General features: G+C 45.5%; 1 protein-coding gene across 1 annotated transcript in view; it reads right to left on the bottom strand.

Moving 5' to 3' along the window:
- Window positions 1-19,302, bottom strand: part of LOC138283734 (astacin-like metalloendopeptidase) — a 34,166-nt gene extending 14,864 nt beyond the window's left edge. Inside the window, exons 1-7 of the mRNA XM_069221777.1 lie at window positions 19,186-19,302; window positions 15,455-15,485; window positions 15,291-15,356; window positions 8,132-8,269; window positions 7,902-8,019; window positions 4,381-4,556; window positions 721-802 (exon numbers count right to left, since the gene is read on the bottom strand). Coding sequence (XP_069077878.1) covers window positions 721-802; window positions 4,381-4,556; window positions 7,902-8,019; window positions 8,132-8,269; window positions 15,291-15,356; window positions 15,455-15,485; window positions 19,186-19,254 — 680 coding nt within the window. The 5' untranslated portion in view covers window positions 19,255-19,302. The remainder of the gene's footprint in view (window positions 1-720; window positions 803-4,380; window positions 4,557-7,901; window positions 8,020-8,131; window positions 8,270-15,290; window positions 15,357-15,454; window positions 15,486-19,185) is intronic.
- Window positions 19,303-25,672: the final 6,370 nt, after the last annotated feature.

Raw genomic sequence — 25,672 nt, 5'->3', positions numbered from 1 at the left:
CCCATTGGTGAAACCTCAGAGATTCAACAAAAAAAAACTTTAAAAACTTTCCTTTCCTGGCCTTGCCCAAGAATTCGGAGCTCATTATCTCCTGAAATCAGAACAAACCCCTCAACTAGTTCCTTTAAAAAAGAAGTAAAACTGCTTCTGATGCATAAATTTCTACATCAGGAGTCTTGAATTCTCTCAACTTGTTCATCTTCTGGTGGATTACCAGACCCTGGAGCTGCCTGTTGACTGATATACCATACTGTTTGTTTCTTACTTATTCATCCTTCACTGTGGACATTCCTCACCTTGGTTCTGCCTGCTGATTGGCATACTGTATTTGTGCTGCTCACTGCTAATCCTTCTTAATTTGCTATTGCTTTCTCCCTTTCCGTGTATGTACGACAAGACTTTTCCATGTGCAGCGCTTTGATACCCAGAAGGGTCATGTTCATGCTATATAAAACGCCTCAACTAAATATTAAATAAATAAATAATTCCATAAATATAAACGCTAATTTAAAAACAAATGTCACTGAGATTCACCAGTTTTTAGTTTACTGGACCAAATATAAATTTAACCTGCCATGCACTGCTTTTGGCCTCACAAGATTGAAAAACAGGAGGAAACAGACATTCTTTCAACTGCTAGCAACAACATCTTCCCTCTGACTGTTGAATGCAGCACCTCAGACTCGCTTCTGGGTATCAGCAGTGATGTCTTAGGCTCACCTTCCATAGTGCATAACAGAGGAGTAGTCATATTCCAGGCCCAGGTTATTGGTGTTCAGTTTGTTAAAGTTGGACAACTTTCCTGCAGTGAGGAAGAGATAAAAAGAGAGAGGGCTGAGAAACACAATACTGCATGCAAGACCACTGTATCACATTTAAAGTGGGCCAACACTCATCTCTCCTCACTGCTAGCCCAGTCTGTCTGCTAGGGTTACAGAACCCTAACTTTCTTGCAACATTTCTACTATGAGAACCAGATGGTTTCCTTATCACTTCTGCACTCTTCTGTACACTACTCCCCACCGCTCATGCTATCTAGCTTGACTCTTTTACCCCGACTTCTGCTACAGGATCAATCCTCTTGCAAACTCAATGGTTGTTATGTCAGACGTGTTCCCATTTGAACCATAAAAAACCTCTAGCCCTACCTTTTAGTGTCTTGATTTGTTTTTTTCATACTCTTGAAACTCCCCCTTCCCTTTGGGCTCTATGCTGAATGATTGAAATCTGTGGTTGACCTAACGTTTCTAAAATTGCCAAGAAGTGATCCAACCAACATCCTGTTTTCTTTTCTACAAGACCCTATGTGACTGGCTTGTTTCAGCTATTACCTCTTATTTTTAACCCAACATAATACATTGCCACCTGCTTTTTTCAACTTTGCTCTCTGGAATCATCCCTTACTTGTCTCTAACTTCCTAACCTCTCATCATCGTAACCACTTTTCCTCAATTATCATTCTCTATTTTCTTCACTGCAGTGTTTTACATGATCTCCAGCAATGTTGTTTGTGAAACCTTCCCAACTATGCATCATGGGTATTTGCACTGGAATGTTGTCTTCATACTGTGATTGTTCTCAGTCTTCTGCTGTGGTTAGCTTTCACTGCCATGATCAACCATCCTATCTGCATAACCCAAGCTTCAGTCTTAGGACATCTGTTTTACCTCCATATGACATCATGTTGTCATTTGGCTTCTCCTACCACCAATATGCTGGTGATGTGCACATCTTTTCACATTTGTAAAGTCACAGATTTTCACCATACTAAACAAACTGTAACACAACTATCAGTCCCTGGGTGTTCCCTACTACCTAAAGTTCCATTCCTGGCCCATCACCACCACTGACACTCCACTCCCCTATCTTCCCGAACTCCAGACACCTTTACACCTTCTCACTTCACCATTGTGTCAATTTGTTACCTGTAACAACCAACACTTTTCTATCCAGTCGCTTAGACTCAGGTCAATGTACTGGTCGTAGTAGAATGGAATACTGTGAGAGATTATTGGTGAGACTCCTTTAAAGTCTTGAGTACTGAAAGATGTGGTTAGGAGTTCTTATGCTGCCAATTGATACCGGAGCTCAATTATCCGCTAATTGATTTGTCATAGTGCATATATTTCTGAAAACTCTCTTACTGAAGAAACTATCTTAGAATTATCTTAAAATTAGCCATTGGACCATATCTTGTTTTTTTTAATCAATATTAATTGAAGGAACTATAAATTAAATGTGAAGCAAGTGTTGGAATTCCTTGTTTTGTTAACATAATACAGGCCTGTAGTAGGAGGGATCAAACTCCTTTAGTAATGGATGACGTGATACAATTTCTTGAGGGCTTTGATGAGGAGAGCTGCAGCAAGTGGTATGCCTTTCAGGTGAGCCAGTGTGGAGCTGGAGTAACCTCTGAATAAGGCAGTGGGGCAGTCAAAGACATTGGATGTCAGCTGGGGAGGAGCTGTCAAGGTTCTTGTCTGCTAGCCAGGACTGAATCAGACTTCAGTATTTAGTTGTTGTCACAGTTAGGTTTTACTTCTGGGTTGATTATAAACATCCAGTTCTGAATAAGCTTGAATCAGGATCTGAGTCATTGAATGTCATCCTCTGATGAGATTATAAAAGAGATGCTGTGTCTTTCAGATGGTTCCTTGAGATTGGTGAGGTACGAGATAAACGATTGCAAGATCAATTCAGCAAAGACCATGAGTGTTTCCAGGGGTGTGAATATTGGTATTCAAGTATTTTGAGGTTGATCAGGATCAAGAGGCTGAGGTTTGTTAATGTCATTGAGGAGCAGGAGGACATCCTTAACTACTTTTATGGTTGCTGTTTTGATGCTGAATCAAGATCTGATTCTGGATTAGAAACATTGTAAGAGACACTTATTGGTGCTCTGCTTCTGTAGTTGTAGAAAGACACCTTTTTCAATGGTCTTTCCGATGAAGAGGAAATTAGTCTTAGGTTAGTTGTTTGTAAGGTTGCCTGGGTCTAAGATGGGCTTGATTAGCAGTGCAAGTAGGTGTCCTAGTATGGGTTTGTCTGGGAAAGTTTATTAGCTGACTGAGGCATTAACTGAGTTACTAACAGGTCTGAGGACATCTCAATCATGGGATGTTGTCTTTATTGAATTAGTCTTTAGTGCACTGAGTCTGTCAGTTAGACTGCTGAGCAAAAAGAGTTGAAAAGCTGTGCACTTGGGAACAGACTCATTCATGTCTATTTTGTGTTGATGTTCTCAAAAAGATGCTGCTGTATTTGTCACATTGTTGTCCAACAGAAATGCACAGAAGTCACACTAGTATCTGACACACGTTGCAGTAAACAGAGATGCCCAAATGTTGCACTGGTATCCAACAGGCCATTAAGCAAACACAGATGCACAGAAGTCACAGTAGTATCAAACAGGTCATTCAGCAATCAGAGAAGCCCAGGAGTCACACTAGTAGCTGACACACCATGCAGTAGACAGAGATGCACAGAAGTCACAGTAGTCACATTAGTATCTGACACACCATGCAGTAAACAGAGATGCACAAACGTTGCACTAGTATCTATCAGGCCATTAAGAAATCGGAGATGCACAGAAGTCACCCTAGTAGCTGACACACCATGCAGTAAACAGAGATGCACAGAGGTCAGACTAGTAGATGACACACCATGCAATAGATAGAGATGCACAGAAATCACACTAGTAGCTAACACACCATGCAGTAAAAAGAGATGCTCAGAGATCACACTGGTTTCAGGGTGAACCATTCATACAGATGGATGAAGATCAGACAGCAGTCCAATCCTGCACATTATAATATCTAGATATACTTTGTTCTTCTTGTCGTCTGTCAGTAAATATAAATCTAGTGGCCAGGTTGGTGCCTGATATTCTATTCAGACAACAGGAGCACAGAGTTCACACTGTTGCCTCTCATGCCTTTCCATCTGTATAGCTACACAGGAGTGGACCTGGTTTCAGAGATGCACATCAGTAAATGGCCAAGACCCACCTCGGTACAAAGGACAATTATTCTCGGGTTGATTCTAAGATAATAGAGTGCAACCTAAACCTCATTTCTGTGCTATTCTGTGCACTAAGCAGTCTTGTTACATTCATTGAACTGTACATGTGTTAGGTCAATGATGTCATAATTACTTAACAAAGGGAGTTGTGCCATGTGATTGGGAGGCAGACAGAGCATGAGGGCTCCTGATAAAAGCAAATACCCTGGCTTCACCTTCTTCTTTTACTTTGGTGGCTTTTGGTGATCCCTACATTACTCTCTAAAAGCAAATTATTGTTAATAACATGATTCAACCAACAACAGAAAAAAGTTCTCTCTGATCAGTAGAAGTGATTGAACAGGGCAGAGGTTACTTTACCATCTGCAACAAACTCTGTCACGATTCTCACGTAGTCATCGCGGTCGCTGCGGCTCTGCTCATGGTTAAAGCCCAAGACATGGTTGAGCTCATGCTGGATGGTTCCTTTCGACATGCAACCAACTCCTAGCGATACAGTCTGGGGTCCGCCGCTCCTTCCCATGCTAGACCAGCAGCTGGGACAGACATTGAGTGAAAGAGAGACAAATATGAAAACTTCTGAAATCTGAGAACAGTGACCTCACTGAGAGAGCAGCCTCAGGGCACAGACTAGACACCCCTGAGACAGCAGCCACAGCAACACAGGATACTAGGTACTCAGAGAGAGCAGCCTCAGGATACAGTATACTAAATACTCCGGGGAGGGAAGCATCACCAGCACAGGATACTAGATTCCCCAGAGAGAGGAGCATCAGCAAAACAGGATATTAGGTACCCCAGAGGGAGCAGCATCAGCAACACAGGACACTAGATACACTAGAGAGAGCTGTTTCAGCAACACAGGATATTAGGCACCCCAGAAAGAGCAGCATCAGCAACACAGGATGCTAGTTATCCCAGAGAGAGAGCAGCATCAGCAACACAGGATATTAGATACCCCACAGAGAGCATCAGCAACACAGGATACTAGGTACCCCAGAGAGAGGAGCATCAGCAGCACAGGATACTAGATACCACAGAGAGAGCAGCATCAGTAACTCATGATACTAGATACCCCAGATAGAGTAGCCTCAGCAACACAGAGTATGAGATACAGGATACTAGGTACCCCAGAGAGAGTAGCAAAACATGATACTAGATACCCCAGAGAAAGCGGCCTCAGGGCACAGGATACTAAATAGCCCAGAGAGAGAAGCATCAGCAACACAGGATACTAGGTACCCCAGAGAGTATAAGAAGAAGGATGAAAGTCAGAGCCACCATAACAGTAGTACAATTCCTGATACCTTTTGCATTTGTTCTAAGGATTCCCTGCCTTTTTGCATTTTTGTCAGGTTGTGGGGCCACTTCTACTTGTTCCTTAGGGCCACCCTTTGGCAGATTGAACCTGACATTCTTACACATAGCACTCCAACCACTACTTTTTAACCTGCTGCCTTTTGTTTCAGAGACTGGAGAGAAGTCACAAAGTTCCGACTGGACCAGCCATATGAAAGATTTAGCAGCCCTTCACCTCCCGCATTTGCATCTAAATAGTGACAACCATAATGCAGTGTGGGATGATGGGCTTCCCAGTCTCTCAAAGGAGAGAAACACCAACCCCATCTGATTGGCTCACTTCTTCAACCTGCAAAGATGCACTGACATAGACTGGCAGTGGACAGCTGCACCTCTGCCTGGCTTTGTGAACATAAGCTGGAGCTGCCCTGCAGTCCCCTGTAATCTTTGTGGATATCGCCCTCAATGGACCTGTGTGGTCCCTGCAGTTGGTGCTGAGTGCTGCCACCTTCCTCGTAGATGTGAACAAGCTTGACCCCCTGCGGAGGCTCTTGCCTGCCATGGTCCTGCTGACCTTGCCTTCTTGGAATAGTGTGTTTAGAAAAGCAACACTGCTTGTAACCACGTGGGCATAAATAATTCTACCTACGTGTATTGTTTATATTTCTTAGCACATGGGCGTTGAGCACTACTCACCTACAAGCTATGAATTTACTCTTTTTCCAACAATAAAGACACATGTATGCTACAATCTATGGGGCATATTTAAAAAAAATGGCGTTGCACTGTGTGCAGCGGCACTTTTCTTGCACCCCTTAGCACCCCCCTAACACCACCATGTGTGTGCCATATTTAAAATATGGCGCACCATGGCGGTAGTTAGGGGAATAGCATCAGAATTTTTTATGCTAGTTCAGCGCTTTACAGAGTTAGCGTCAAAAATCCTGACGCTAACTGTGTAAAGCACCCAGAGGCCCTTTGTAACTAATGGAAGCCTCCTTTTAACACCTCCTCTGAGCAGGCGTAAAAAGTGCTGAAAAAATGGTTTGTTTAAGGAAATCTCTTAGATATCCTTGCACCATTGTTTTGGACCCCCTAATGGGAGAACGCCCCCTTTGTATACATCATGCTTGGCGCAGGCATAATTTAGCGCAAAGTGTTACAAAGTGGCACAGTACATGCACCGCACCACTTTGTAAATATGGCGCTGCATTTTAGGCCTTCTAAAGTGGCGTTGGACTGGCGCTAGGGGCTCCTAAATTTGCCCATATGAATTTCTCTTTTCAAGATTAACTGGCTTCCTACTCTCTTTGATGTGAATACCAATGAACATTGCAACAAACTAGTTATGCACCCACCAACGCAAGCTGAGGCATGATGACAAATCCTGCTTCACATAGTTTGACTTTGGTAAGCTGTGAAGTCAGTGTCCATCACCTTAGCAATGCCTCCTGAACAAGCTAGTTCTGGACCCCCAGATAATACAAACCTATGCTATGTACCAGGGCTTTTTCTATGTACACTGCTTTCCACATCTATATTTCTGATTCTACACAGTGTCTATTCTTCCAAGGCCATTATTAAGATGCAGACATTGATCATCCATGTCACAGTGGAACTGAAGTCACCTGGGATTTGTGGTGTGTGAAGAAACACTTTGTTATCGGTTTCATCTTGGACCCACTTCTCACCATGACCAAACAAGTCAAAGCCGTATCATCCTCCTGCTTCCTCACCCTCCGCATGCTCCGAAAGATCTTCCACTGGATTCCCGCCGATACCAGAAAGACCGTGACCCACGCCCTCGTCACGAGCCGCCTGGACTACGGCAACACACTAGACGCAGGAACCACCGCCAAACTCCAGAAACGTCTGCAACGAATTCAAAATGCCTCCGCCCGCCTCATCCTCAACATACCCCGCAACAGCCACATCTCCGCCCACGTGAGACACCTGCACTGGCTTCCTGTCAACAAAAGGATCACCTTCCGACTCCTCACCCACGCACACAAAGCCCTCCACAACAAGGGACCCAAACTCCTCAACCGCCGCCTCAGCTTCTACACTCCCACCCGTCCTCTTCGCTCCGCCAACCTCGCTCTCGCCGCCGTCCCTCGCATCCGCCGCACCACGGCGGGTGGGAGGTCCTTCTCCTACCTGGCGGCCAAGACATGGAACTCCCTCCCCACCATCCTCAGGACCACCCAGGACCACTCCGCTTTCCGGAGACTACTCAAGACCTGGCTCTTCGAGCAGCAGCAACCCCTTCCCCCTAGCGCCTTGAGACCTGCACGGGTGAGTAGCGCGCTTTATAAATATTTATATTTATTTTATTTATTTATAACAAGAGTTTCTTGTAAAGAGGATTGAATGAGTGAATGTCCAGGATCACAAACTGGTGCCTGCCAGACCCATGACCCACAAACATTAATAATACTGTAATATTCAAACTTCATTGTAAAGAACAGATGGCAACCACGGTAGACTACAAGACAAAGAGAGCTGACTGCCCCAGGTGAGACAGGGGCCACAAGAGGATGATGTACACATGGGTGTGACCTAGGAGCAGGCCTGGTCTTTACCCATCTCTAGGTGCAATCTGGATGTAGCTGGTTTCTGTTGTGCGGCTCACAAACCGGATGCAGGTCAATCCTGTAAACTCTGAAATAGCATCAGTGATCTTAGCAGCATCACTTTCACCTGTAGAAGAATGGATAGTTCATAAGAAGACAGAAATGAGAGCATGTAGAACAAGCCATGTAAGTTCTTCTCTCAGGTACAACCTCCACCACTGACCACAGAAGACACTCACTGTAAACACTGAGAGTGTAGGGTACTTTCACGGTCCCATCACTGGATTTGGGCCAAAAGCAGCTGTTGTCCTTACACATCATGGCACTGCGGCCAGGATTCCCTGCAATGTCTCCGGCATACAGGAGCTGTGTGCTGTCTGGAATAAGAGCAGATGCACTGAGTGAGGGAATTAAAGCTCCTATTGTTATGTCTAGCATAAGGAAAGAGATACAGAGCATGTGAATGAAGGAAACTTCAACCTTCAGGAGATCAAGTCATCTGTCCATTAACAAATCTGCAATAAAAATAACACACATTGCCTTCCAGGAGTGTAACTAACATTAGTACAGCAAGTAGAGTATCATCAGAGCCCTGGGCCTGAGGTGTGCACTATGTTGCAATTATTGCTATCTCTCAACAGAAAACCAGAGTAGGGAGCACATCTCCTTTGGTTACATTAGGGCCCATTATGTTACATTAGGGTCCATCACATGCTTGCTATGTCAGTAGTGCCTTTGTATGGGTGCCACTTATTTTATTCAACAGACTCATGCAGACCAAGGGAAGAAGTGGTTTGTCGGCATGGATGAGGGTCATAGTTCTGAGGGCCACCATGAGCTGTTCCACAGGGGGATGTTGTTGTCAAAGATTAGTACTTCCATTTTGTCTATTTTGAGTTTCAGCCAGTTGTTTTTCATCCAGTGATCAAACCTTGTCATACAACTGTGGAAGTTGGCTATCGTGGTGGTAGGGTTTGCTGACAGTGAGAGGATGAGCTCGGTTTCGCCTGCGTAGGAAATTGTGCTTAAGGGGTTCATGCAGGGGAACTGAGTGGGGCTGAGAGACGAGCCTCGAGAAATGCCACAGATGATGTTCTTGGATTCTGAGGTGAACAGTGGTAGGTGGACTCTGGGTTTTTCTGGTGAGGAACAAGGCGATCCACTTGAGGGTGTCTCCTTGGATCCAGATGTGATGTAGTCTTTTGATCTTTTGTGGTGGGATACAGTGTTGAAAGCTGCCAAGAGGTAGAGGTGGAACAGGGCTGCCATTTTTTCCCAATCGAGTATGGGTTCTGATGTCATCAGTGGCAGCAATTAGGGCAGTTTTGGTGTTGTGGCTGGTGCGAAATCTGGTTTAGAAGGCATCCAGAAGATGGTTGTTCTCCAGGTGTGCAGTGTGTTGCCGGTTGATGTTTTTTTTAGGACTTTGGCAGGGAAGGGGAGCAGAGAGATTGGACAATAGGTTTGGGGTTCGCTCGGTCAGCAGACTATTTCTTGAGAAGGGGTTTGACTTCTGTCCCTGATGTGCAAGGCATTTGTGCCCACTTTCTGCACCCCTGGGTACTATGGTATTACAGAAGGAGCCGCAGACATCTGTAATACTGATACCACTGGCACACTAGTAGTGCCAACCCTATCTTTAGAGGGTGTTCCCTCAATTACATAGGGGCATAGCCCCATGCAAATAAGGGCCTCCCTTTGCCTCTGTGCCTGCCCTATATTACGGATGCGGGCCAAGAAGCAAACATGCCCTTAGGAGGAACACTGACAATGCAACACAAAGGCAATGTCAATGTCCCCCTTGTGGGCAGCCATCTGGAGAGAGTAAAGGGGTCCCATGGACACCCATGACATCCCCCTGCTGGATGGTATACTTACTCACTGCACTCACCTGCAAGGGGATCTCTAACCTCTCTTTAAAATGAAGATGGGTTGCTGCCTGCATAGAGAAGCAGTTGCTCTGTATTTTATTGCAAGTGCAGCATGAGTTTGCGGATGCCCTGGGGGTAGCACCATAAAAGTAAAAGAGCGCACTGTCTGTGTTTGTGTCTTGTGCACCTGCTTAAAGGTACAATGTGGTTCAAATACAGACAGTGTGCCCTATATGTATTACGGGCTAAGGATAAGAGATGGCTGCTGCTGGGGTGCAAGTAGTTCTAATATTATGTACTGCTTGGCCCCTCTGAGCAAATGTAACTGGTACTGATTTGTGCAAATACTGATTTAAAAGAATAGAGAGGAGTAGGGTCCAGTTCATAGAAGAACACTTCCAACACAGTAACGTACAAGTTGGATGGGGAGAGGAGTGTTTTGTTATACAAAAGATATATCAATGTTTAAGAATTGTTATTCTTGCCTAGACAGTAGTTCAATAGCTCATCAAAAAAGCTGATGGCCTACAGTAACAGCCAATCATGCTGTAGCATAAACATTCTACCCTTGGGGACGCCACACTTTAAAGGAAGGCAGACACTATGTCAGTCACTTTCTTGAATAGACATGACAATGTAACTACTGCTTCCTGTGCCCCTCTCATGGTCTAAGAGTTCACCTCCTTTACCAGAGTTATTAAAGTTGATTCTATGTGATATGAGTACAGCTGACTGCTCTATAAACTCCACAACTATTCTTCCGGAACCTCTCACTAGTCACCACTTAATGTTACACTTGATATTTGTTTTGTTTCCTGCTAGGGTCTTGCACTGTTTCTATTGACACTCATTTATTTCATGAAACACTTTTTAATCTAAACCCTATGCATGGGAACTCAACAGGAAGGCGAAGCGTTTGATGAATTTTTGACAAGTTTACGCAGTTTATCAATGCACTGTAATTTTTGACCCATCACTGATGAGATGATCAGGGATCAGGTCATTGTACATGTGAGGAGCAAAAGGATTCAGGAACAATTATGGGTGATGGGGAATCCAAAATTACAGGAAGTAATAAATACGGCCAAAGCACTGGAACAATCGGAAAAATGGATGAGGACAGTACAAAATGCTGAAAAAAGTAACTCAACGAACGGGGATATAGTCGGGGCTGTTGGAAATAATACTGGCTATAATAGATTCACATTGAAGGGTACTACAGGAAAGAAGAGAGATGATAGGAGTAAGAAAACAGATAGAATGTCATGTGAGAGGGAAAAGGGGGTAGTCCTTTCTATTAAAAATAATGTCATCAACAAAACTGTAAAAGTTGTGAAACAACCGAGGTGTACAATAGTTGTTGAAGGTCAAGAATCGGAACTCATGGCGGATTCTGGTTCTCCTTGGACGATCATCACATATGATTATTTTTCAGAAAAGTTTAAGTCACTGTGGGATGCATCAAACTTAGCCTCCTCTGACATAGTGGCTGAGGGGTTTGACGGTACAACAATCAATATTCTTGGATATGTGGAGACTTCTGCGTGTTTTAAAGGGTGTACTGCTGTGATCAAGATCTATGTTGCAGAGAAAGGCGTTAATGTCCTGGGATGGAGGGATCAAGCCGAGTTGGGTATAATTCTGAACCCCAGAGCAATTGAACCAGTGATGTTGGTGGTGGGGAGAATCTACTTGGATTACATCCAAATTTCCTAGGCAAATTAAAAAATTACAGCCATAGAATTAAGCTCAAAGAGAATGCCAAACCAGTTGTGCAGGAATTAAGAAATGTTCCCATTGGTATACACGAGGAGTTGAGAAATAGTTTGGAAGAATTGGTGAAGGAGGGTGTCATTGAGGAAGTGGAGTCATCTGAATGGGTTTCTCCCATTGTTTTGGCTCATAAACCAGATAAATCGTTGAGGCTATGTGTTGACCCGAGGGCTTTGAATGCTAATATCATAGTTAATTGCCATCCCCTACCAAAATGTAATGAAGTTGTTAGCATGCTTGAAGGAGCGAAGATATTCTCTACGTTGGATCTGAGGTCAGCCTCTCACCAGATTGAACTCACAGAAGACTCTCGTCATCTCACTGCATTCATCACGCTTCAGGGTCTATATCAATTTAAACGTATGCTGTTTGGATTAGCATCAGTGGCATCTGTGTTCCAGAGGGCAATGTTTATAATGTTTAAAGAAATTGATAGGTTTGTTAAGTGTTTCCAGGATGATGTCTTAATTTATTCTAAAAACGAACAGGAACACAGAGACCATCTGGAAAAAGTGTGCGAGGTATTCAATAGGAATGGACTAACTCTGAAGCTTAACAAATTACATTTTTTTGCAGAGTCTGTCAAGTATTTGGGGCACACCATCTCAGGGGACGGGGTTGTGCCAAAAAGTTCTCTGGTTAAAGCAATAGTGGATGCACCTATGCCTGACAATTGTGAAAAGCTTTTATCCTTTGCAGGGTTACGTGAATACTACAGCAAATTTATTGAGAATTTTGCGACTAAAATGGAACCTTTAAGAGAGTTAACCCGTAAAAATGTGGAGTTTGAGTGGTCGGATAGGCAAGAAAGTGCATTTGAGACTATAAAAAAGGAAATTGTGTGTGCACCTACCCTCAGACCTTTCAATATGAAAGATCTGTGTATCGTGACAGTGGATGCCAGTATGTATGGTATTGGAGGTGTTTTGTCACAAAAATTTGGAAAAGGTGAATGGAATGTTACATTTGCTTCTCGCACTTTGAATGATGCGGAGAGGCGGTATGCAGTTATCGAGAAGGAGTTGGTTGCATGTGTTTGGGCAATTGAGCATTTTCGCAACTACATATGGGGCTCACGGTTTGTACTTCGTACTGATCACAAGCCGCTTGTGGGCATTTTATCCCCTGGTGGTGGCTGGAATGCAACTGCTCAGATTGCAAGATTGGTATCGAGACTGCAGGAATATTCTTTTGACGTTGAGTATGTGCCTGGTAAAAGCAATTCAGTGGCAGATTGTTTGTCGCATCTACCTCAAGCAGCCCCTGTTAAGCCAGATAGAGGTGAGACAGGAGATTTGGATATTGTTTCGGTAGTGTCTGAATTAATTGCTAAAGAGTTTAAATCTGTGGAGGAGAAGGAATGGTTTGAAAAAGATCAAGAGGACTCTGTGTCACAACAAGTCAAAGGTTATGTGAAATTGGGTTGGCCAAGGAAGGAAAAGATATTAGAAGAGGTGGCTCCTTTCTTTAAGATAAGAGAGGAGTTGGAAATTGAGAAGGATCTTTTATTTAAGAAGGGGAAATGTATTCCACCTATGGGCATGCAATCGGTGAATTTAAGTTTGGCCCATCTTGGTCACCCAGGAATGTCGTCCATGAAAAAATTGATACGTACCTCTTTTTGGTGGCCTGGTATGGATAAGATGGCGTAAAGGACGGTTAGGGAGTGTAGTGTATGTATTAACGCTGAAAAAATGCTGAAGACCGTGCCTGCACCTTTGCGTCCTGTACCATGGCCAGATTCCCCACGACAAAAATTAGGATTGGATATTTCTGGTCCATTCTCGTTTCTACCTCATGAAGCAAGGTTTGCCTTGGTGCTTGTTGATTACCATTCCAAGTGGCCAGAAGTAAAGTTAGTTCCGCAAGTGACCTTGAGTGTGGTCATTGAATTCCTTAAGGAAGTATTTGCAAAGGAAGGGTATCCTGAGATTCTTGTAACTGATAATGGGGTTCAACTGGTTTTGAAAGAGATGCAAAGTTTCCTTAAGTACTGCAACATCAAACATGTGACCACCTCTTTGTATGAACCACAAGAGAATGGTCAGGTGGAGAGGTTTAATCGCGTACTTAAAGAATTTATTAGTTGGGCATGGAGTTTTAGAGGAGCTTGGAAGGAGAAGGTAAGGGAGAAGTTGTGGTATTACCGTATTACCCCACATAGCACCACAGGGGTCAGTCCATTTAGATTGTTAAGAGGTAGAGATCCTGTGTCTAAGCTTTGTCCCTGGTGGTTCAAAAAGATATGTGGTAAAGGTAATTGTGTGCTTGATATTGAGAGAGTTAAAGATTACGTGATGTCAAAACAGGAAAAGAGCAAGGAATCATATGATAGGAAGTGGAAGGTAAGAGAGCCTACATGAATTGTAGGTGATTGGGTCAGGGTAAGAAAGTCAGGTTTTATAAGAAAAGACATGCCTAAGTTTGGAAGAGCCATGAAGGTTGTAAAGGTGTTCAGTAAGAAGGCAGTTACACAGGATGGCAGAGTTTGGAATGTTAACAGACTAGCAAGGTGTCCTCCTGGAAAAGGTGGTAAGTTGGATCTTACGGGTTCGGGGTCCATTGTGAGTGGGAGATTTGTAGAACCCGTTGATGCGAATGCGATTGATGGTGGTGCTAGCGGTGTGATTGATGAAGAAGAATGTTTTGTGGAGACTGATAGTTCTGTGTACAATAGAGATTGGGAGAGCAAAGATAGCAATGGAAGGAGTGGTATGGATGAAGGTGTTTAAGGTGATTCTATTGCATCAAGAGTGAAGTTTGATGGGCGTATTAGACAGAGATCTTCACGGTTAGTTGATTATGTGTAGTTATTTATGCCATTCCTCTTTGTTCTTGGTATATATCTTTATATTTATTAATTTCTCTTTATGTGGTTACTCCATTTGTTATTTTGTCAAGGGGGTAAATGTGTTGTATTCTGTTGTTATGTTCCTTGGCGGTCACTTTACGGAATGTATAAATGGAATGTAAATACGTGGGGATTGGGAATGGAATGTGAGGATGGAATGGGCTGGCGACTTTTACGTTGGACGCTGTAGAAACAAGATGCTTTTGGCTGCACGGAATAAAATCTATAAAATCTACCTCGTTCCTGCGTCCTGCATATTACAGAAACCCAACAGAGTTCAAAGGAAGACAGTAGTATCAGGGTATCCGTCGAGCTTGAGACAGATATTGCCTTCTGCACAAAGTGGGATCTGGGGTCCAGCTGATTTAAAATTGGGAGGTTTTCCAGATGCAGGGATCCAGGAGTAAGAAGAATAAAAAATGGAAGTTGCAGTGGGCGGTTGTCAGTGGTGAGAGTGTGAAGAGTCAGTAATATGAGCTTGCATGTGTGATTGAGTCATGTAGGTGTAGAGGCACAGACGTTAACAGACCTGAAGGACACTTAGAAAGTATATGGTGACCATCAGGGAGGCAGTCGTGGTGGTGCCAGCAATCGCTCCAAGGAGATTAAAGGAGTTTAGATTGGGGAGGCTGTGGCCTGATTAGGAAATTTGAAGGGGGAAATATAACAGCCTAATAAAGTACATCAGCACTAGAGAGTTGATGAAGTTTTTAAATGCATCGCCTACGAAGCCAGACGCTTTATTGCTGTTCCTCTATCTGAGTGTGTTTGCAGCACTCTACGTGTGTGTACATGTGTTAGGAGTCACAGTGCATGTATGTGTTTTCCAAGGTTCATTTAGAGCTGGCACCATGTGCAGGTATCTCCCACCCTGGCTCCCAGAATGTCCTGTTTTGTTCTTACCCTCGTTCTCTCTGCTGATGATCTCAAAGACATCCAAGCTCTTGCCTTCAGGTCGGTGTTCTGCATCTGGAAGTTAAGGCACATTTCCATTCCACATCAGTACTGAACCTGTTGGCCACATACACATTTCACACACACTAATGAGAGAATATCATGTTACTTACCATGATGTGCCTTTGGCTTGTCAAAGAAAACCTGCAGAAGGAAAGGTTTTAAATGTTTCATTACTAGGATGTGTTCCAATTATTTATTTGATGTATTAGAAACAAATCTTGCAAACATCAAACAACTTATTTGAATGATCAGATGGTGGCATCAGGTCTGTCTGCCAACTACACAAAGCATATACATTGTTAATGTACCTCTACTATCTACGCACTACACCAAGAATGTACCCATGTGTGCACAGTTTACACAGGTCATGGAAGGCATAAATGCACCAGAACAATCTACACATTGTACATAGAGAGTAAGTACACCAGCACCATCTGCACACTAGGAGAAAGGCGTTGACATTTATACACACAGTGCAGGACATGTAACTGCACTTGTGCCACATAAAATATACAAGGACAGGTGTAAATGAGATCATTTTAACCCTGTATAGTTTCATTTCGTCCCTTTCAGGACACACAAGGTGAGTACAAGTGTGCTGCTCTCCTGACCAGAATTCAATCAGGGCCACACTTGGGGAGCAAGATGTGCTGCAGGTCTAAATAATACAGGTATCAGACCTCACACCTGACCAAGGGCACACATAGTTAAACACAAATGAGAGTACTTATGTGTTGAAGGTCTCCCTAAACAGTTACTGCCCCTCACCAGTACAGGTGCACAGTGTGGCTCTATTGTGAGGCTTTACCTGCACACAGACCTACATACCATTGTGAATGAGTCTCTCACCTGTGCAGGTGCACCCAGACTGAATTCCACAAGAGTCTTTACATGCTGCAGATCTCTATAGCACTGTTACTGCTTCTCCCACATCTACAGGTGCACTCAGATTGATTTATAGATGTGCACATCTATAAATCACTGTTACTGCTCTGTCCAAATGAAGAGGTGCACGTGGGGTGAGGCACGACAGTACCTTTAGCTGTGCACATCTATAAAGCACTGTCACTCTCTGTCCACATGTACAGGTGCACCCAGGGTGCCGATGACAGATTTTACCAGTTCACATCGATAAATCACTGTTACTGCTAATCCCAAGTGCACAGGTGCACTAGGGGTGCGGCATGGGAGGGACTTTACTCGTGCACATCTATAAATCACTGTTACTGCTCCTCCCTCATGTACAGGGGTACTAGGGGTGAGGCAAAAGAGGACTTTACCTGTGCACATCTATAAATCACTGTTTCTGCTGCTCTTAAATGTACAGGTGCACTAGGGGTGAGGCACGACAGAGGCTTTACTTGTGCACATCTATAAAGCAATGTTACTGCTCCTCTCACATGTACAGGTGCACTCAGGGTGAAGCACGGCAGGGGCTTTACCTGTACATATCTATAAATCACTGTTACTGCTCCGTCCATATGTACAGGTAAACACAAGTGAGGCATGACTGAAGGTTTACCTGTGCACATCTATAAATCACTGTTACTGCTTCGTCCACATGTAAAGGTACAGGTGGGGTAAGGCATGACAGAGCCTTTACCTGTGCACATCTATACGTCACTGTTACTGATCCTCCCACATGTAGAGGTGCACTCAAGGTGAGACACAGCAGGGGCTTTACCTGTGCACATCTACAGATCACTGTTACTGCTCCTCCCACATGTACAGGTGCACTCTGAGTGAGGAACGACAGAGGCCTTACCTGTGCACATTTATAAATCACTGTTACTGCTCCTCCCACATGTAAAGGTGCACTCAGGGTGAGGCACAGCAGGGGCTTTACCTGTGCACATCTATAGATCACTGTTACTGCTTCGTCCACATGTGAAGGTGCAGGTGGGGTAGGGCATGACAGACCCTTTACCTGTGCACATCTATACGTCACTGTTACTGCTCCTCCCACATGTACAGGTGTACTCTGAGTGAGGCACGACAGAGGCCTTAACTGTGCACATCTATAAATCACTGTTACTGCTCCTCTCACATGTACAGGTGCACTCTGAGAGAGGCACGACAGAGGCCTTACCTGTGCACATCTATAAATCACTGTTACTGCTCCTCTCACATGTACAGGTGCACTCTGAGTGAGGCACGACAGAGGCCTTACCTGTGCACATCTATAAATAACTGTTACTGCTCCTCTCACATGTACAGGTGCACTCTGAGTGAGGCACGACAGAGGCCTTACCTGTGCACATCTATAAATAACTGTTACTGCTCCTCTCACATGTACAGGTGCACTCTGAGTGAGGCACGGCAGAGGCCTTACCTGTGCACATCTATAAATAACTGCTACTGCTCCTCTCACATGTACAGGTGCCCTCTGAGTGAGGCACGACAGAGGGCTTACCTGTGCACATCTACAAATCACTGCTACTGCTCCTCTCACATGTACAGGTGCACTCTGAGTGAGGCACAACAGAGGCCTTACCTGTGCACATCTATACGTCACTGTTACTGCTCCTCCCACATGTACAGGTGCACTCTGAGTGAAGCACGACAGAGGCCTTACCTGTGCACATATATAAATCACTGTTACTGCTCCTCTCACATGTACAGGTGCACTCTGAGTGAAGCACGACAGAGGCATCACCTGTGCACATCTATAGATCACTGTTACTGCTCCTCGCACATGTACAGGTGCACTCTGAGTGAGGCACGACAGAGGCCTCACCTGTGGACATCTATAAATCACTGTTACTGCTCCTCTCACTGTTACTGCTCCTCTCACATGTACAGGTGCACTCTGAGTGAGACACGATACTGGCCTCACCTGTGCACATCTATAGATCACTGTTACTGCTCCTCCCACATGTACAGGTGCACTCTGAGTGAGGCGCGGCTGAGGGGCTTTACCTGTGCACATTTATAGGTCACTGTTACTGTTACTGTTCCTCTCACATGTACAGGTTCACTCACGATGAAGCACAACAAAGGTTTCACCTGTGCACATCACTGTTAGTGCAGTTTTTGCCTCTACAAGTCCACTTACAATGAGACACAGCTGTGATTCTGTACCTGCACACAGGTCCAACTCTTTTCGTGAGTCCGTTCTCTTACCTGTACAGGTGCACTCACAGTGACACTCTCCTGAGATGCTTTACCTGTGTACCTGTCTATAGAACACTGCACTGCAGTGTGTACCTCTACAGGTGCAACTACAATGAGAAAGAGCTATGATTTTTTACCTGCACACAGGTCTAAATCTTTTCTTGAGCCCTATCTCTCACCTGTACAGGTACACTCTCAGTGACACTCTCCTGAGATGCTGCACTTGTGTACGTCTAGAAACCACTGCACTGCAGTGTTCACCTCTTCAGGGGCACTCTCCCTAGACACTCCAAGGTGTTTATATGCTGCAAGTCTCTATAATTTTATAACCCCATCTTTTGCCCTGTACATGTGCACTCACAGTGTTACTTCCCCTCTCCCTTATACAGGTGCACTCACAGAGATACACACCTGGGACATGTACTTGCACTCAGATCAATATAGCTCTGTGACTTCCCCTCTCCCCTATGCGGGTGCACTGGCAGAGATACACACCTGGGACAGGTACTTACAAACAGATCAATATAACTCTGTCTTTCCCTCTTTGGTATACAGATACACTCACAGAGATATACACCTGGGAAATGTAGTTACAAACAGATCAATTTAGCTCTGTTCTCTCCCTCTCCCATGTACAGGTGCACTCCAGGGAGCCTGCACTTACACCTGGGTGAGTATACCTGGGCATGCGCACAGCTCTTTATCACCCTGCTGAAAGTGGTCTCACCTGCACAGGTAAGCTCCAGCAGGTGCTCAGCAGACACACTGCGGCCAGGACCCACATTCTTCTGTCCATCCTCGGGTTCTGGGCACTGCTCAAGTCACCAGCGGACAATGTTTCTTCCTTCAGGTCGATGCTCTGTTGACCCCAGACCGAACCCTTATATACCTTAGAGAGGATGAACATCCTCCAATCAGCTCTCAGGACGAAGGATGACGCGAGCTTCTGCAAGGTGTGTCTGTGCAGGAAGGGATGCCCGGGGCCTCTTCTAAGGTAGTGAACCCCAAGATAATATGCAGCGTTTTAGTGTGGAAAATGTTTTTTGCTACAGACCCTACACCGTGAAAAGAGATTAGATTATGTCACACAGACGCTGCTTATTCTTTCTGCAAGGAGGTTGAGTCTGTGATTGGATACAGGCGCCCATACCAGTGTTTGGCTCCTTGACCAACACCCAGAGTCCTCGAGGCACTACATGGCGAGGAGCGGAGAAAATCGCCTATGAAGCGAGAAGAGCTCGGGCTGTCGTCCATCAGAGGAATATATTGCATTTATTGAAACAAACTGCAATTTAAGTTTACAGTTCTGCAGATAGATATAAATTGAGCAACAGAGTTGGGTGGGGGTTGATGAATGGATGGATGGACGGAAAGGTGGATAGGGCTGCGTGGGTAGGTGAGTAGGGTGTGTGGATGGACGGATGGACAAAGGAAGGAAGGACAAAGGGAGATGAATAGGTTGTATGGATGGATGGAGGCTGGATAAAAGGACGGACGGATGGATGGATGAAAGGACGGACGGATGGATGAACAAAGAGACAGACGGACTCAGCGAGCAGAGTGACAGCTAGATATATGCATTCAAGCAGTTAGAAGAATAAATGAGGGGGCTCGTTTTATCTGTTGAACTTGTCCCTGCCTCGGTCTCCTCATCATTCTGCTTCTCTTTCTGCCCATGTCTGCCTTCTCTACCTCTCTCTGCCCTCCTGTCTGCCCACCATTTTACCCACGTGCCTGTCCCATTCTACTTCTCTTTCTGCCCATGTCTGCCTTCTCCACCTCTCTGCCCTCCTGTCTGCCCACCATTTTACCCACGTGCCTGCCCATTCTAGTTCTCTTTCTGTCCATGTCTGCCTTCTCTACCTCTCTCTGCCCTCCTGTCTGCCCATCATTTTACCCACGTGCCTGACCATTCTACTTCTCTTTCTGTCCATGTCTGCCTCCTCCGCCTCTCTCTGCCCACCATTTTATCCACGTGCCTGTCCCATTCTACTTCTCTTTCTGCCCATGTCTGCCTTCCCTACCTCTCTGCCCTCCTGTCTGCCCATCATTTTACCCACGTGCCATCCATGGGAATAGAAGGAAGAATTCAGAAAGTCTGTTGTGGGTGGAAACATACTTTGGACTTCCCTGTGACTATTGAGACGCCCCTCCAGACTGGGGGTTGCATTTACTAAGGGCTACCTTGTGAAGGGACGGGAAGGACTGTGTGGGTCACGTTATTTATTAATCTCAGGTATCAGGTGTGAGAAACTGGGGCTGATTGCAAGGGCCCCATAACTTTTTGCCCCCATTTTCCACTTTATGCTGGTGTTTTCCTGACTCTGATGGTGCCCTGGGTACTGCTAACCAGTCCCAGGGCCTGTGCTCTGTGTAAAATGGATATGCAAATTAGGCTAATTATAATTGGCTAAGTTAACCTACCTATAAGTCCCTAGTATATGGTAGGGCATGTAGGTTTAGGGACCACAGCATAGGTGGTGTACACCTAGGTGCATTGCTGAGGTGCCCAGTGTCATTTTAAAAGCAAGCCTGCCTTGCTGGCTGCTTTTAAATTAAAGTTATATGCAAATTCGACTTTGGAATTAAAGGTACTTCCAAAGTCTTAAACTACCTTATTTTTACATATAAGTCACCCCTAAGGTGTGCCCTATGTGCCCCTAGGGCTGGGTGCCATGTAACTATAAGCAGGGACTTTATAAAAGTAGATTTATAAGCCCTGGTGAGGTAAAAACAGCCAAATTCGTTTTTCCCTCATTGAAGTAAATGGCCTTCATAGGCTAGAATGGGCAGACTTTATTTAAAATTTTAAAGTCTCCTTAAATGTTACATACCAAGAATTTGGTATCAAATTGATTGTTATAATAAATCCCACAACTTCCAGTTGTTGGATTTAATATAACTAATGCAGGTAAAAAGTTTAGACTTTACCTAAAAAGTTGCCAATTTCAGCTCTGCATTGTTTTTGCTGCTGTGCTCTGATTGGCCAGCCTGCAGCAGCTTCTGCCAGGCTACTTTAATGAGGTGTGAAGTGGCCTGACTTCACACAAAGGAATGTGCTTGGGGGAGAGAATCTCCCCTCAGCAGATGGTGAGGCAGGAAGGGGGAGGGCTGCCAAACTGGTCTTCAAAGGCAGAGAAGGACATTTGCAGCACCCAGCAACACCCCCACATCCTGCAACACCAGACAGCTAGGTGCCCCCTTGATTAGATTAGGAGAGGGCAGGAGAGGGGTGTGTTTATGATTTTTAGCCACACCAGTGGGTGGGCTCAGCCAGATCTCTCCTCCAAAAATCAGATTCATCCATTTTGGATTTTTAGAGACTGTTGCCTTCTGGGATGGATTTTTGCCACACTTCCCAGGAAGTGGTCATCACAGGGGGACGACCCTGTCCCTGATTGGAGAACCAGGGCCCCCCTGCTTTTCACCCAGGAGCAAGGATAAAACTGGCAGACCTGCACCCACGCCTCAGATCCCCACCAAATTTCAAGAAGAAAGAACTACAAGGAGAAGAAGGACTGCCCTGCTGGACCCCTGGCCTGCACCTGGACCCTGCACTCAGAAAGACTGCACCAGCTGCACACTTGGGCTTCACCACAAGAAGGACTTTGCCTGGCTTCCACTGGTTCAAGGAGGGACTCCCTGTTTGCTACAGGTGAAAAATTGCTATCCAGAGTCCCCTGCACCAACTCCTGAAAAAGTGACCAGCTGACCACTGTCCAGTGGCCAAAAAGGAGTTTGCGCCAGGTGTATTCTGGGAGTTGAAGTCCGCACTTCCCAAGGACCATCACAGAACTTCTGGACCCTTGGGGTGAGCTGTGGACCCCAAAATAACCTTAAAAGAACATCTGGGTGAAGCCCCAGAAGTTTGGAAAAGATTGGAGAATTTTTGAAAAAAAGCTCCATAAAGTGACCGACCCGACGCGGAAATTCTAGCCGGCTTGCCTCAACCGCGACCCGGCCTGACTTTGTGGTTCGTCCCGGTAAAGAAAAACATCCAAAAAAGAGACTAAGTCCGAACGTAAAAAGTTGACCGGGACCTCCCAGCCATCGTATCCGAGAAGGGCTCCATGGACGTCGGATCAAGATCCAGGTTTACCCCGGTCGAAGGATTTTCATCTCGAAAAAACGACTAAGTCCGAAGGTAAAAATCACCACCGAGGAAACCGACTTCGCGTATCCGGACAAGGGCTCCAGGAGGTCGGATTCAACTGGCAGGTTCGTCCCGGTGAAGAAAAACTTCAAAATAAAGACTAAGTCAGAAGGTAACTTTTTAACCGAGGCCTCCCGCGACCTGTAGCCGAGCAGGGCTCCATCGCGGTCGGCCTGAAAGTTTGACTTTGCCCCGGTCCTGGTGCAACCAGATGACCCGATTGGCGCTTTTTGTTTCTAAGCGCTAGAAAATAATAATACTTTAAAAATTCATATCTCCGGTTCCCCTGAACCGATTTTAATCGTTTTTGTGTCATTTTAAAGATAAAAATATAAGCTATTTTTATAAATTGGTTTTGGATTTTTAAACTGTTTCCTGTGTTTTATTTAATTACTGTTTTGTGATATTTGAATGCTTTACACTTTGTCTCCTAAGTTAAGCCTTGACGCTCGATGCCAAGCTACCAAGGGTAGAGCTGGGATTAATTTACTGAGACCTAACTGTACTTTTGTGGAGGTTTGTGGCTTGTTGCTAGGTGTAGGTACCTACCTGCCCTACCAATAACCCATTTTCCAACATAATTGGAAGCAGCGACGGGATCCTGTACTTGTGTTCAATATCACGTTACAGTTTTAGATAAAACAAATTAAAAATCCTTTAAATTGTCCTAGTGCAAAAATTGTTTTTAATTTTTAATTTTAATTTTTTTTTTGTAATTAATTTGGATTAATTTCAATTATTTAATTTTTGTAATTTTTCTAAATTCTTGTTTCCAATTTTTGCAAAAAGTTTTTGTTGACACAAAACTAGGGAACCATGGAGCTTGATCTGGCTAGCCTACCCACACTGACAGTAGTCCAGCTTAGGGGGTTGTGTATTGAGAGGGGGTTGCCTGCAACCACTAATCTCAGGAAGGAAATCCTGATTAAATCCCTGACAGCATGGGCTGAGGCCCAAGAGGTAGAGACAGAGGAAGCTCCAGAGGAGGAACCAAAAGAGGATGATGCTAACTCTAACCACTCAGGGGAGGAAAGGCATCAGACCCCAAGTGAGGAAGAGGAGGAACGGTCCTCACTGGACACAGTCACTAGGGGCAGACCCAAAGCTAGTGGTAGGAAGAGGGTCCTTTCAGGAGGAGAGAACCCATCCATCAGGGAAAGAGAGCTGGAAGCCCAGCTAGCCTACATAGCTTTGGAAGCAGAGAAGCTGGCCCTAGAAAAGAAAAAGTGGGCATACAAAGAGAAAAGAGATGGAAGCAGCGATAAAGAAGCTGAGGTGTCCATGGGTGGGGGAGTTTGCCCCAGATTACCCAAGGGGGTGGTTCCTGCTTATGTAGAGGGGGATGACATAGATAAGTGGCTAGGGGCCTTTGAGAGGGCACTCCAAATGAGAAGGGTTAAGCCTCAATACTGGGGTTCCCTTTTGTGGGAGTTGGTCCCCAACTCAGGGAGGGATAGGCTTCTGACCTTAAGGGGGGAGGAGGCAGATTCATACCCTAGTATGAAGAGGTGCTTAGTCAAGAAGTTTGGTCTGACCCCAGAGCAATATAGAATGAAGTTCAGGGACACCCAGAAGGTCAGTACCCAGTCTTGGGTTGACTTTGTGGACACCTCACTAAAGGCACTAGAGGGCTGGATTATTGGCAACAAAGTAAATACTTATGAGGGGTTATACAATCTGATCATGAGAGAGCACATCTTGACCAATTGTATCCAAGAAAGGTTACGCCAGCATCTAGTGGACTCTAAGCTGACCAACCCTAGAGAGCTAGGGGAGGCAGCTGATGAGTGGTTGAGAACCAGGGTGGTTGTCAAGTCCCAGGGGGGAGACTCCAAGAAGGGGGGGACAGGTCCCCAAAAACCTAAGGAGGGAGGTGGTAAGCCCACCACAGAGACTCCCTCTGTACCCCAGAACCCTAAGAAGGAGGAGAGTAAATCCCACTCCCACTCTGACATGCAGAGACAGGGAGACCCAGGGTTAAAAAAGCTCTTGGACAGTAGGGCTTGCTTTGACTGTCAGCAGACAGGTCACTTCAGAGGAGATGCAGCCTGTCCAAAGAAGGTGGTTAGCACTGGGCTGTCCAGTGTAGCCATAGAGGAGGATTCCTCAGATGATGAAGTCCTCCTAGCATTGTGCTGGGAGACAGGACCAGATGGTAAGCTGGTGATCCCTGAGGGTGGGAGTAGGCACTTCCACCACATTCAAGTGAATGGGATCCCTACCACTGGCCTGAGAGACACCTGTGCCAGTCACACTGTAGTGAGTGACCGGTTAGTGACCCCAGACATGTATGTCCCAGGAAAGACAAAGAAAGTCAGGATAGCCACAGGGGAGGTCACCTCCAAACCTGTAGCCATAGTGCCCCTAGAGAGGGAGGGTATCCTTGACTGGATTAGGGTGGTAGTCAGTGCTGACCTTCCCCTAGATTGTATCCTGGGCAATGACCTCCCAGAGGTGAGTCTGGTCACAGATGGGGTGGTCGCCCAGGGCGCCCCCCCAACCCAAAGTCCTGGGGAGTCAGTCCCTACAGTTAGGAGACAGAAGTCCCCAAGAAAAGGAAAGAAGAAAAGGAAGGGTAGGCCACTCTTAAAGAGAGTTCCAGGGAGCCAAGGGCCTTCTGCCCCAGTAAGGGGGGAGCCCAGAGTTGGCACTGGTGAGGCCTCACCTGACCCCAAGGAAGTCCTGAGTAGTCAGGCAGCTGTCCAGATGCAGGGTGTTGCCCCTGCACTGACAGAAGGGAGAGTGGAAGGAGGGTGTCTGCCACAGGAGGTGGTAGCCCCCCACTCAAGACAGCAAGAGGGGTGCCAGGACCCCAAAGATGCCCCTAAAGCAGCTCAGCCACCTGTCAGTGGAGAGCTTAGGGTGTGGTTCTGGGTACTGACAGCTGTCAGTAGCCTCTGCTGGGTGCTAGCCTTCCTGGCAGCACTGTACTTGGCCTGGGAGGCAGACCCCAGGGCCAATAGCAAAGTAGGCCCCCTGACCCTGTTGGTCATGGTGGGGTTGCTCAAGTGTTGGGTGACCTCTTTGGGTAAGCTAGGTGTTGCCCTAGCAAAGTTTGGAG

Source organism: Pleurodeles waltl, chromosome 3_1, assembly GCF_031143425.1.
Source record: "Pleurodeles waltl isolate 20211129_DDA chromosome 3_1, aPleWal1.hap1.20221129, whole genome shotgun sequence".
Taxonomy (NCBI): domain Eukaryota; kingdom Metazoa; phylum Chordata; class Amphibia; order Caudata; family Salamandridae; genus Pleurodeles; species Pleurodeles waltl.
The sequence above is the reverse complement of the archived record's forward strand: the minus strand, read 5'-3'. Positions and strand labels throughout refer to the sequence as shown.